Source organism: Mandrillus leucophaeus, unplaced genomic scaffold (assembly GCF_000951045.1).
Source record: "Mandrillus leucophaeus isolate KB7577 unplaced genomic scaffold, Mleu.le_1.0 Scaffold203, whole genome shotgun sequence".
NCBI classification, from domain to species: Eukaryota; Metazoa; Chordata; class Mammalia; order Primates; family Cercopithecidae; genus Mandrillus; species Mandrillus leucophaeus.
In genome coordinates this window covers 148,136-161,867 of record NW_012102066.1, presented here as the reverse complement: position 1 = coordinate 161,867, position 13,732 = coordinate 148,136, and the positions used below count along the sequence as shown (strand labels likewise).

The 13,732-nt window shown below is 40.7% G+C and overlaps 1 protein-coding gene across 2 annotated transcripts in view; it reads left to right on the top strand.

Annotated features, from left to right (window-relative positions):
- The window catches only part of FGD4 (FYVE, RhoGEF and PH domain containing 4), a 263,964-nt gene that overhangs the window by 230,434 nt on the left and 19,798 nt on the right, over window positions 1–13,732 (top strand). For both annotated transcript variants that reach the window (XM_011979541.1, XM_011979542.1), the window contains exons 11-14: window positions 7,458–7,630; window positions 12,207–12,237; window positions 12,755–12,847; window positions 13,469–13,594. In XM_011979541.1, the coding sequence (XP_011834931.1) occupies window positions 7,458–7,630; window positions 12,207–12,237; window positions 12,755–12,847; window positions 13,469–13,594 (423 nt within the window). The remainder of the gene's footprint in view (window positions 1–7,457; window positions 7,631–12,206; window positions 12,238–12,754; window positions 12,848–13,468; window positions 13,595–13,732) is intronic.

Sequence of the window (13,732 nt, the reverse complement as noted above, 5' to 3'; positions counted from 1 at the left end):
AGTACAATCCTGAAGACAAAATACAATCAGAACAATGGTTACCAACAGGTAGAAGTGGTCCAGTCAAAGCAAAAGAGGTCCAGTCAAGAGCAAAGGTCGTGGCAAGTGTTTTTTTGGGATGCTCAAGACAATATGCCTGCTGACTTTCTCGAGGGCCAAAGAACAATAACATCTGCTTATTATGAGACGATTTTGAGAAAGCTAGCCAAAGAGTTTCGCAGAAAAACACCCAGGAAAGCTTCTCCAAAGAGTCCTTCTAAACCATGACAATGTTCTTGCTCATTATTCTCATCAAACAAGTGCAATTTTTTTAGAGTTTTGGCAGAGAATCATTAAGCATACAGCTTACAGTCCTGGTTTGGTGGCTCTGACTTCTTTTTGTTTCCTAATCTTAAAGAATCTGTAAAGGACACCCATTTTCTTCAGTTAATAGTGTAAAAACTACTGCATTGCCATGGTAAAATTCTCAGGACCCTCAGTTCTTTAGGATGGATTAAATGACTGCTATCATTGATTACAAAATTGAACTTGGTAGAGCTTAGGTTGAAATAAAATTTTTTCTTTTAATTCCATTTTTCCACAAACTTTTAAAAGTCTTTTTGTACCAGTCATGTTTTTAAAAGAATTTGGTCGCTATATGACCCACTAGTTCTACTCCAAGTTTTTATAATTCAAGAAAATTGAAAACGTGTGTCTGCACAAAAACCAGTACATCTTTGTCCATAACAGCATTATTCATAGTAGCCAAAAAATTTGAGACAACCTAAATGTCCATCAACTGAATAGATAAACAAAATGTGGTATGTTCATGTAATGAAATAGTATATGTCGAGAAAAAGGAATAAAAACTTATAAATGCTACATGGATTAACCTTAAAATGTTGTATCAAGTGGAAGATGCCAGTTACAACAGACCATCTACAGTATTTATATGAAATGTCCAGAAAAAGCAAATGCATAGAGACAGGATGTAATTAGTGGTTCCCTAATACTAGCAAGGAATGGAAAATGGATACGCGGTTCCCTTTTAGAGACGTAAAATGTTCTGTTACAGATATCCTAAAAACCATGATTTGTACATTTTAAAAGAGTAAATTTTATGGTATGTGAATATCTTCATAATTTAAAAATGTGTATTTTTACCAGATTAACTATAAAAGTTCTCATTTGTGCTCAACAGAAGTACTTCTTTCACAGGTAATATAGAGAGCTAGATAGAAAACAAGGATGTGTCATGTTAGGGTTCAGAGTCCTCTTCAGAGGTCTGTTATAAAAGATCAGATGATTGCCATCGGAAAGGCAAATCGGGATGGGGTGGGGGTGTGGCATATGAAGTGGGAAAGCAGTGGGAAAGCACCAGCATCAGGAGGCAGAGGAGCAAGCAGAAAACGTGGGCAAGAGCCTTTATTGTGGTTTCTGCAGGAAGGAATGGGCAAGACAGAGCATCAGGATTAGGAATGGCTAGTTGGAATAATTTCTTTAGGGCTTAGGGGCTGGGCTTAGGGTCTGTTGTCCTGGCCCTGAGGTGACTGGGGCAGGAGAATAGTGGCCCAGAGAGTAAGTGTTCAATACAGGAGGTGACTGCAGGTATGAGTTCTGAATTGGTTGATTTCCACATGAAAGGCGTGTTACTCTCTCTAGGAATTGGATAACCCTGGGAGGGGCAGTCCTGTCAGTGTCAACAAGGCCTTAAGATGCCTAAAATCAAAAATACATAAATAAAAAGACATGCTTAATACACTATTCTAGACAACATAACCGGGAGCCAATGTCTTTCCTCTGTCTTTGCCTTTTAGGTGCTAGGATCATTTTCCTTTCTCTTCTTCCTCATTAATGTGACAGCCTCTGCAGTTAAACTCTGAGCTCTGGGTCTAACCAATTGCCTCGGCCTAATTTTCACATTTGGGAGTTATTTTGGAAAGAGGTTTATGTTGAATATCTTGGTGCAGAGCTGAATTAAACAGCTCTTTGAAGGACAGGTGGCAAAGAACCTTGGGGAAAATGGCAGTCAGTGACTGAGGAAAAGACTCCTCCTGTTCCAGCTACTTTAAGCCATCAAACATATCATGCCATTGCCTCCCAGGAGAATGAGGTCACGTGGCAGGAATTTTAGGAGAGCCACATTCATTCTTTGAAGACTATCTTAGAAACATTTCCAGTGTCATGTTGGTTCTTTTCATCCACCTTCTCCAGTGCTGTGCTTGTCACAGAATCCTGCCTCGCCAGTGCACATTTATTCCCATGGAGCCTCTTGTTCTTTTGCTTGTAGAAACTTCAGAAGCACCATTTTTATTTTCTTTTCTCTCTAGAAAGGTAATGAGGCTAGTTTTCTGTTTCCTACACTTGAGATATTACATTTGTCTGGAAAACCAAACTATATTTAGAATCCTCTATCTGCTTTTAAATGATCTTCATGTGTTTGCATGTTTTCATGCCTCCACACCATACTTTTTCATTGTTTTTTATTTTAATGTAGGATGCTGTTTAATGTAAGCCATTTCATGTTGCTATCACAGAACACCTGAGACTGGCTAATTTATAAGGAACGGGTTTATTTTCTATAGTACTGGAGGCTGGGAAGTCCAAGATTGGGGGGCTGGCATCTGGTGAGGGCCTTCTTACTGCATCGTAACGTGCAGAAGGCCGGCATCACGTGGTGAGAAAGAGAGAGAGCAAGAAATCCAATTCATGGCCTCAAGCCCTTTTATAATCGGCGTTAGTCTATTCCTGGATTAATTCATAGATTACTGGAGTCCTCATGACCCAAACACTTACATTAGGCCCCACCTCCCAACACTTCTGCATTAGGGATTAAGTTTCCAACACATACTTTTTACACATTACTATGGCAGGTACTCTTGAAATAAACTGTCTGACATCCAAAAGTTTAAAAAAAATAAAATAAAAGCAGCAAATTACCCCGCAAAACAACCAAGACATTTTATTCTTGGCTCTTTGGAGTTGTTCTGTTCCTTATTTCCTTGGAACTTGATAGAGTCAGATTATTTTTCCCTTATTTAATCTTTGAACACAGAACAAGCACTAGAAATGTTCTCCACCAATATCCTATTACCTTTGGAAACAAACATTAATGAAATTGTCACTGGTGAGAAAACAAAATTGAATTATTTCAGTCAAACATATTTTTAGAGGCTTGAAATAAATACTTGAACAGTAGAGATCAAGAAAGACCCTCCCTCCCTGTGTTTTTAATAATATTGAGGTTTGTTGTTTGTTGTTGTTTTTTTTTTTTTTCAAGACAGAGTCTTGCTCTGTCGCCCAGGCTGGAGTGCAGTGGCGCAATCTCGGCTCACTACAAGCTCCGCCTCCCAGGTTCATGCCATTCTCCTGCCTCAGCCTCCCGAGTAGCTGGGACTACAGGCGCCCGCCCCCCCCCCGGCTAATTTTTTGTATTTTTAGTAGAGACGGGGTTTCACTGTGTTAGCCAGGATGGTCTCGATCTCCTGACCTCATGATCTGCCCACCTCGGTCTCCCAAAGTGCTGGGATTACAGGCGTGAGCCACCGCGCCCGGCCGAGGCTTGTAGTTTTTATCACAACCTAGGACTTGTAGAAATTGCCTCGCTAGTCTGAGATTGCTTCACTGATCACTACTTCTAAGCTGTGGGCATGAAATAAAAGGGAATCTCCTACCCTAAAAGGGAAAGTCGATGTTCTTCATACCATAGTTGCTATAATTTCTTTTTTCAGTATCAGGGAAAACCCAGAGGGAAGTAATTATTTGTGAAAGGTGATGGTGGCTTTTGCTACAGGAGCAAGGTTCATGGAGGGAACAGGACGAGCTACTTGGTTTCTTCCTATATATGATATCTTTTTTGTAAGCAATGATTTCTATCGTGCAGGAGCTCCCACCTTCACCTATGCAAAGAAGAAAAGGATATATGTGAAGTGCCATTTAGGGAGAATATAATAGAGGGAATATAGTCCTGAACGCATGAAAGGGAAGGAGAAACATACACATTTATAAGATAATCTGTCATGTGAGCATAACTACAAATGGTAAATGCTAAAAACCTTCATATTCATGGACTTGTTTCTATAAAACAGCATGAGTGCTGAACTTAAAAGCCAACTTGAGGACAAGTATCAGATAACTCACAAATTTGATGCCATACCATTACATTTGTCACTCAGTTTGCAGGAACAATTTGATTATTGTTGATGGCTGGAATGTGTGACCTCTGTCCCTTGTGCTGGTGGCTCTGCAGCTCCTGCAACATTCACAGCTTCAACCAAATATCCTCCTGAGAAGGCCTTGATAGAAGTGTTAACAGGAAAACTTAGCAAGCAAGCTGTGGCCTTAATCAGACGATGATATGGATGGTGATAAAAACCTTTTGGAGCTTTTTTTCAGATCTCTAAAATCTATGTATAATGAGGGTGTCATTGCCAGATTCAGATACAGTGGACAGTTAGTGATAAAGGCCTACACCCCAAGAGGATATATTTGAGAGGCTGAGACTGGAGGATCTCTTGAGCCCAGGAATTCAAGACCAACCTGGGCAGCATAGCAGTGCCCCATATCTATTTAAGGAAAAAAAAAAAAAACAGCTCTGTCTTTTTTTCCAGGATATAGGTTATATCTTTGGATATATCTGTAATGTGATCATTACAGATGTAATCATTTATTTCTACATTCTCCAGTGTGGAACTGAAATTTATAACACTGGATACAGGAACTTACAAAATGAGAAAACAACTGTGAGAAACTAACATCCAGAATGACTATTACAGACCGTCACATAAACTTGTTGGAATGTTTTACATACCCATCAACCTTTCTTGTCTTCATAGCAATGTGAAACTGAACAGAGGGCCTAGCAGGACGGATCTAGACTCAAGTCCCAAGGAGAATAAAATGAGAAGACTTGTTGAATTTAGGCACTTAGTCTGTGCAAAGCACTGTTCTACATACTTCACATTTGTTCCATCTAATCTCAGCAACCTGTGAATTTTACAGATAATGACCTCGAGGCATGAGGGTTTGCACAGCTCATAAGAAGTAGAGTGCAGGTTTGAGAGCTTCTTGTCTGGCTTCAGAGCCTCTGCTAATAATAGTACTCAGCTGAAAGTAAAATTTTAGAGAAAATTTGAAGAATTAATAAATTGAGAAATCTTGATGAAGCAAGTAAAATAAAAACCATGTTGAATTTAGCCCACATGCTATTGGGAAAGTAAATTTTAAAGCAATTTTATTCCCTAATTGCTCTGGTCTTAGAAAATACATGTAACCCTAGAAACAACTTGAGAAGTTATAAATATGAAGAAGATGAGTATAGACCTTCTCTCAGGAATCTGCCCTCAAATTAACACAAATATTTACGGTTTTATTTCTTTGCATATTTTAACATAGTCAAAAGTGAACTAAATAATTTCATAAAGTCTTTGAAAGTGAATTTCTATCGTGTCAGCCTTCTAACATACCATTTTTCATGCAATTAATAGCCCGTGCTTTTTTTTTTTTTTTTTTTTCCTTTTTTGAATGGAATCTCACTCTATCACCCAAGCAGGAGTACAGTGGCGTGATCTCGGTTCCCTGAAACCTCTACCTCCCTGGTTCAAGGGATCCCACCTTAGCCTCCTGAGTAGCTGGGACTATATGTGCGTGCTACCACACCTGACTAATTTTTGTATTTTTTGTAGAGACAGGGATAGTCTTCATTTTTAATGGTACATCTTGTAAAGAATAAGGCACTGCCTTTAAAGACCTCTAATAAAACTGATGGCTTTTCAGAAAAATCGTATGTGGTAAAGTCTTTTTTTTTTTTTTGAGACGGAGTTTCGCTCTTGTTGCCCAAGCTAGAGTGCAATGGCACAATCTGAGCTCACTGCAACCTCAGTCTGCTGGGTTCAAGTGATTCTCCTGCCTCAACCTCCCGAGTAGCTGGGATTATAGGTGCATGCCACCGTGCCCAGCTAGTTTTTTGTATTTTTAGTAGAAACAGAGTTTCACCATGTTAGCCAGTCTGGTCTCGAACTCCTGACCTCAGGTGATCCATCCCGCTCCGCCTTCCAAAGTGTTGGGATTACAGACGTGAGCCACCGCGCCTGGCCCATATGTGGTAAATTTTTAAGCAAGACTTAAGGATTCATAATACTAGTCAAGAGCACTGTGGGATCACAGAGACCTTGGCCCTGTGGCTTGCTTTTTATGTAGGGTTTAATGTTCAAACCCCACATGTTCTAATGAGATTTGAACTAATAAATAGGCTATTTTTTAAAAGCTTAACATTCAACAGTCCGGTTTAAAAAAAAAAATTGCTGACCAGGTGCTATGTCTCACACTATAATCCCAGCACTTCCGGAGGCAGAGGCGGGAGTATCATTTGAGGCCAGGAGTTAAAGACCAGCCTGGGCAACATAGCTAGGCCCTATGTCTACAAAAACAATTTTTAATTGAGGCCAGGCGTGGTAGCTCAGGCCTGTAATCCCAGCACTTTAGGAGGCCAAGGCAGAAGGATTGCTTGAGTTCAGGAGTTCAAGACCAGCCTGGGCAACATAGCAAGACCTCATCTCTACTAAGAAAAACTAACTGGGCATGGTGGTGTGTTTCTATAGTCCTGCCTACTCAGAAGGCTGAGGCAGAAGGATGGCTTGAACCCAGAAGTTAAAGACTGCAGTAAGTTATGATTGCACCACCGTACTGCAGCCTGGGTGACAGAGTGAGACCCTATCTCCAATGTAATAATAATTGCTAAATATTACTCTCTTCTTCTAACACCTAGTTTTAGACTTGCCCTCTAAGATACATCAATGAGAAATTCTTGTGTTTAAGAACTTAAAAGGTTAAGAAATTAAGCTCCTGGTATATCAAAAGGTCCTTAGTAATTTGTTGTGAATTTATTGAACTAATTTGCTTAGTACAGTAGTACAAAACTGTTGATTTAAATGAATATCAATAAAATATGTATGAGTCATGAATGGGAAATATATTTTTCAAAGTGCGAGAATATGATTTTTTATACAAGCATAAACCTCAATGTTTTAGAAAATAATTTTTCTCATGCAGGCAGTACTGTGTTCTCTAGAAATTACTTAGAATTTTTGTCTAGGGCTGCCTTTAAAATTGATCCGTTTCCGACTGGGCACGGTGGCTCACACCTGTAATCCCAGCACTTTGGGAAGCTGAGGCGGGCGAATCACGAGGTCAGGAGATCCAGACCACCCCAGCTAACTTGGTGAAACCCCATCTCTACTAAAAATACAAAAAAAGTAGCTAGGCGTGGTGGCAGGCGCCTGTAGTCCCAGCTACTCGGGGGGCTGAGGCAGGAGAATGGCGTGAACCCAGGAGGCAGAGCTAGCAGTGAGCCAAGATCGCACCACTGCACTCCAGCCTGGGCAACAGAGCAAGACTCCGTCTCAAAAAAAAAAAAAAAAAACACTGATCAGTTTCCCCTATTTATTTTCTTTACTGATATATGTTCTCCTTCCTTGCAGTTCAACAACATGTTGCTGTACTGTGTGCCCAGATTCAGCTTGGTAGGCTCTAAATTCACAGTTCGAACCAGGGTTGGCATTGATGGAATGAAAATTGTAGAGACTCAAAATGAAGAATATCCACATACTTTCCAGGTATCTGGGAAAGAGAGAACACTGGAACTGCAGGCCAGGTAAGGGAACCATTTCTATCACACTGCTTTCCAAAAGCAAGCATCAGAATGAATGATTAAAACAGAATGGCTCTGAGGGTTTTCCCCAAGTGAATACTGCAGATCTCTGAGACTCTGGTTGGATATAAATGCAGAGCTGTAGGTTCTTGAAAAGTCATGTCTCCTCTCTCTCAATTCCTCCATAGTGCCTAGGACAGTGGTTTGTTGACAGTAAGCATTCAGTAAATTGATTAACTCTTCAGAAATACAGGGTACTCAGAGGATGAAATTATTGCCATCAAGCCAGTACCTTGATTTACAGGAAAAGGTTCTCTCCTAATCCTTCCACCCCTCCTTTTGGTCCACAAATATTTATTGATGCTTGTTATTCCATGCTAATCTCTGAGTCTTTCAGATACTCTACATTTTAGGGCCTTAGGGGCACTTGAATGGAAAGAAATGTTCATAAGAGGCAGGGTGGTAAGGGTAAAACTTCTCCCACCATAGTTGCAGAATACATGAAGGGGAGCCATTAGGGACTCAGGTGGCCTCTGACAACCAGGACTTCTAGAAGGTATGGCTCTTGTTATATTTTTATTGGGAGAGAAAGGTTTGGAGTTCTGGCTAACATTCCCCTAGCCATAACCTTTTTTTTTTTTCCCCTTACTTTTTTTTCTTGAGATGGAATTTCACTCTTGTTGCCCAAACTGGAGTGCAATGGCATGATCTCAGCTCACGGCAACCTCTGCCTCCCAGGTTCAAGCGATTTTCCTGGCTCAGTCTCCTGAGTAGCTGGGATTACAGGCACCTGCCACCACGCCTGGCAAATTTTTTTTTTTTTTTTTTTTTTTTTGAGACGGAGTCTCGCTGTGTCTCCCAGGCTAGAGTGCAGTGGCCTGATCTCGGCTCACTGCAAGCTCCGCCTCCTGGGTTCACACCATTCTCCTACCTCAGCCTCCTGAGTTAATTTTTGTATTTTTAATGGAAACAGGGTTTCACCATGTTGACCAGGGTGGTCTCGAACTCCTGAGCTCAGGTGATCCGCCCGCCTCAGCCTCTCATAATGCTAGGATTACAGGCATGAGCCACTGCACCCAGCCCGTAACCATTTTTAAAGGATTAAAAAGTCCATGAGAACCACTGCAGTTGATCAGAGCTACCTCATGCATGAACCTCTGGAATACAGAGTGCTGTCAGGTTTTGAAATACCTGCTTTAGAAAACAGTCATCCAAGCTGGGCTCGGTGGCTCACGCCTGTAATCCCAACACTTTGGGAGGCTGAGGGTAGGGGGATCACTTGAGATCAGGAGTTCTAGACCAGCCTGGCCAACATGGCAAAACCCTGTCTTTGCTAAAACTACAAAAATTAGCCAGACATGATCCCATTACTGCACTCCAGCCTGGACAGCAGAGTGAGACTCTGTCTCAAAAAATAATAATAAGTCATCCATTTATTGTTCTAATGCATGGCCTGGTAAAAATTTAGATGCTTCAGGGGGTCACAGAGCAGAGGGTGAAGAACCAATCCTAGCTCTAGTGGTGTCAATATCCCAGAATCCATGGAGACTCAGAATATTCTTCTGGTCCTTTCCACCATTAGCTTATGCTTCTGGCTGCTCAGGTGAATTTACCCTGAATATTCGTACTTAGTAACTGCTTAAAAGCTGAAATTTCAGATTTTAAAAAGAGAATAAATCATTTTAACAGGTATCTGTACCCACGGAGTCCAAGAATTGGTGAATTTACAGTTTTGGAATGTGGGCAGGCTGGGAAAGTTTGAAGAAACAGCCCGTTCTTTGATTTTCCACAGAGAATACGTACTGAACTTCCTTTTCCTCAGGGAGCAGGTAGCATTTGAAACTTGCCTTTGAGTGTCATTGTTTCCCTACCTCATGGTGGGTTTGGGCCCTAGCCCCTCAAACCCAAGGGCAGAATATATGATGCTCTGCTGAAGGCTCTTGACTGAGTTCTCACTCAGTGGTTGATTTACTGAGCTAATGGCCCTGGCAACAAGGAACACTATCAATAGTTCTTTTTTTTTTTTTTTTTTTTTTTTTTGAGACAGGGTGTTGCTCTGTTGCCCAGGCTAGAGTGCAGTGGCATGATCTTGGCTCACTGCAACCTCCATACCCTGGGTTCAAGTGATTCTCATGCCTCAGCCTCCCAAGTAGCTGGGACTATAGGTGCCTGCCACCAAGCCCTACTAACTTTTGTATTTTTAGTATAGATGGGGTTTCGCCATTTTGGCCGGGCTAGTCTCGAACTGACCTCAGGTGGTCCACCCACCTTGGCCTTCCAAAGTACTGGAATTATAGGCGTGAGCCACCGCACCCAGCCTCATCAAGAGTTCTGATCATCATAGTTTTCATTGCAGAAAGAATGAAGGCATTGCTGACTCTGAAATTTCAGCACACTTCCAATCTGCAAACCCAAGAGATGTGTGTAACTACAGGGGAGATATTTCTAAGGTTTCTTAGTTTGCCTGAATGGATACTTTCAGTCCTCCTTTAGCCAGTTGGGCTATTTTCTCATCAAGATGGGGCTAATTGGTGAGGAATTTTCTTAAGTACAGGCAGTCATCACTTTATAACATTCCAACACACAGTACTGGATACCTTCCATTTCTTATTGGAAACATAGTTATTCTGTCAAAAAATTTTTATTTACCTAATCTCATTGCTTTAGTTATATTTGTGCTTATATGGTGATATTGAACATCTGAATTAAGTGATTATTTTCGGTATGATCTATCATGCTCTTTTTTTTTTTTTTTTTCTGAGGCTGAGTTTTATTCTTGTCACCCAGGCTAGAGTGCAATGGTGCAATCTTAGCTCACTGCAACCTCCTCCTCCCAGGTTCAAGCAATTCCTCTGCCTCAGCCTCCCAGAGTAGCCAGGATTATGGGCACATGACGCCACACCCAGCTAATTTTTTTTTTTTAGTGGAGACAGTTTCACCATGTTGGCTAGGCTGGTCTCAAACTCCTGACCTCAGGTGATCTGCCCACCTCAGCCTCCCAAAGTGCTGGGATTACAGGCCTAAGCCACTGCACCCAGCCTATCATGCTCTGTTAAGAATGGGACAAACACTGAAGTTCCAAGAAAGTCAGAGTGCCGTAGGAATTATGTGGAATCAAAACTTGGGTATATATTTGGAGATACTGAAAGAGTATTTGATTCTGAAGCTAACTGGGAAAAAAGGACCCCACTTTTCTTGCTAAGGTGTGAGTCAGCCTCAAGACTGAAGTACTTTTGTGCTGCTTCTTCTACTTTCAAAAAGATAAAAAGTATTCTGTTTTATATACAGAATACCATTATGGTTTTCTATTGCTAAGTGGAAATAAAAATATAAGGGGGAAAACAATCTACCATAACTAAAAACTAAAATGAAAAGCTATAAAGACTTGTTGGGTTTCTCTGCATTTGAAAGGCTAAAAGCAGCTAGCAAATAACTGTGCTTCCAGGGCAACAGAGCTGTGGTGGCAAGGCAGAGCAATAGGGAGAGTTTTTTCATTTTTCATTTTTTTTTTTATTTTGAGAAGCAAGATCGAAGCCCCCAGGTGAACAATGAGCAGAAGTTTCCACTTGGCGGACACAGATTCCAGCAGCATTCCTGGCACATCATGGTGTTCAATAATCAATTTGCTGGAAAGATAGATTGTGACACAGAAACAATCCTTCAGCTAGCCTCATGCATATTTCATACCTGTGGGCAGGCAGGTGACCTTCAGGCTAGAATTCAAACTTAGCCCCTCTACCAAGCACATACAAACAGATAGAGCACACTCTTTCATCCTCTTCAGAATTTTTCAATTTGGAGATCTTACCCAGTTCAGACTCCACTACGGAGGATTTTTCAAATGCGGTCTGTGATAGCAGCCAGCAACATAAGCTACCTGCAAGAAAGAGGAACTAACGTTTGCCTTATAGGAAAAAAGGGAACCTGACAACAGTCAAGGAAATTTGTTTTCTAAGGATAATTACTAAACACTGGGGTCTCTTAATCTGTAACACCTCCTTCCTATAGGCATTTAAAATTTTTATATGCTTTTCTTTATCTAAAAGGGGTTAGGTTTGGTATTGCCTAAAACCTTCTAAGAACTGGAAAATAAAATTAAATTGTTTATCAAAGGAAATGTTAAATAGCTCCCTAAGGCTTTACAGAGATATTTTAGATTCTCAAAGATAATTACTATCTCTTCTAAGATGGGCTGTGATTAGTAGCCTTTAGTAGCCTTCATGTGTTTTAGAAAACTGGAAGATTAGCTGTTGTATATTCAGTGTAATGCTATATATACAGTCACCTGATATATCTAACCGGATGATGGTGATTAGACTTCATGTCTGGACAGTATATTAATGGAAGCTAAACCTAACTAGCCCCATCAAATTTTATGTGTACCAAAGTCAGTGAATAGTCTGAACCTGTTTTTAAGATTTTTATTTGTTTAATTGCCAGAGATTAATTTTTATTATAATTCCTTCCATAACATCCCTGAATTTTCCAGAAAGTTGAAACAACATGAAAGCATAGTTTTATTCACTGGCTGTGAATCATTAATGTTCTTTACATTCACTTTAATTTTGTTTTGTTTTAGTTCTGAGCAAGACAAAGAAGAGTGGATCAAGGTACGCCTCATTTCTATTTCCTTTTCTTTCTTTTTTTTGAGACAGAGTCTCACTCTCACCCAGTGTGGAGTGCGGTGGTGCGTCATGTCTCACTGCAGCCTGTGCCTGGGCTCAAGCAATTCTTGCATCTCAGCCTCTCGAGTAGCTGGGACTATAGGCGTGCACCACCATGCCTGGTTAATTTTTTTTGTATTTCGTAGAGATGAGGTTTCGCCATGTTACCCAGGCTGGTCTCAAACCCCTGAGCTCAAGCGATCTGCCTGCTTCAGTCTCCCAAAGTGCTGGGATTACAGGTGTGAGCCACCATGCCCAGCTTATTTTCACTTTTGTTTTTTAGTAACATCTCTGTGTATACAAATGTGCATATATTGTTGTGTGTGTTTTAATATGCAGTCATCAGAACAGGTTCACTTAATTTTCAAAATGATTCCTATCATAGATATTTGTTTGATAAAGTATATTCGTTGGTTTATATGAGAAACTTTAATGTGTGCTTTGAATTTTACTTATACTTTAGGCCCTTCAAGAAACCATCGATGCTTTTCATCAAAGGCATGAAACCTTCAGAAATGCAATTGCGAAGGATAATGACATTCACTCAGAGGTTTCTGTGAGTTGAATTAAATTCTTAACTTCAAGCTCTTTCATATCTTTGCAGGTGCAGAAGATCTGTCTAATCATTTTGTTCTCCAACCTTTTCCCTTTACAATGTCAGAACTGGCTGGTTAGACAGAATCTCATTCTTTCATAGATGAACACAATAGTGAGTGACTTTTCATTCTACTTGAACTTCTTTGAATTTTTTTTATTTTTTATTTTTTATTTTTTTTTGAAACAGAGTCTTGCTCTGTCACACAGGCTAGAGTGCAGTGGCGCAATCTTGGCTCACTGCAACCTCCGCCTCCTGGGTTCAAGCAATTTTCCTGCCTCAGCCTCCCAAGTAGCTGGGATTATAGGTGCATGCCACCATGCCAAGCTAATTTTTGTATTTTTAGTAGAGAGAGGGTTTTACCACGTTGGCCAGACTGGTCTTGAACTACTGACTTCAGGTGATCTGCCCACCTCAGCCTCCCAGGGTGCTGGGATTATAGGCGTGAGCCACTGCACCCGGCCTTGTTCTTGAGTTTCAGAACATGGTTTGAGCAATATAGTTAAAGTTCTTTCAAAAAATAATAATAAAAGGGAATTATAGTTTTTTTCTATTAAAATTGAATCTTTCTTCCCTTTTTAGACTGCTGAGCTAGGGAAAAGAGCCCCAAGATGGATCCGAGATAATGAAGTGACAATGTGTATGAAATGTAAAGAGCCTTTCAATGCACTGACACGAAGGAGGCATCACTGTCGAGCATGTGGATATGTAAGTGAGATTTCTTGATCATTAAGGTTGCTAGTAACTGGCCGGGCGCGGTGGCTCAAGCCTGTAATCCCAGCACTTTGGGAGGCCGAGACGGGCGGATCATGAGGTCAGGAGATCGAGACCATCCTGGCTAATACG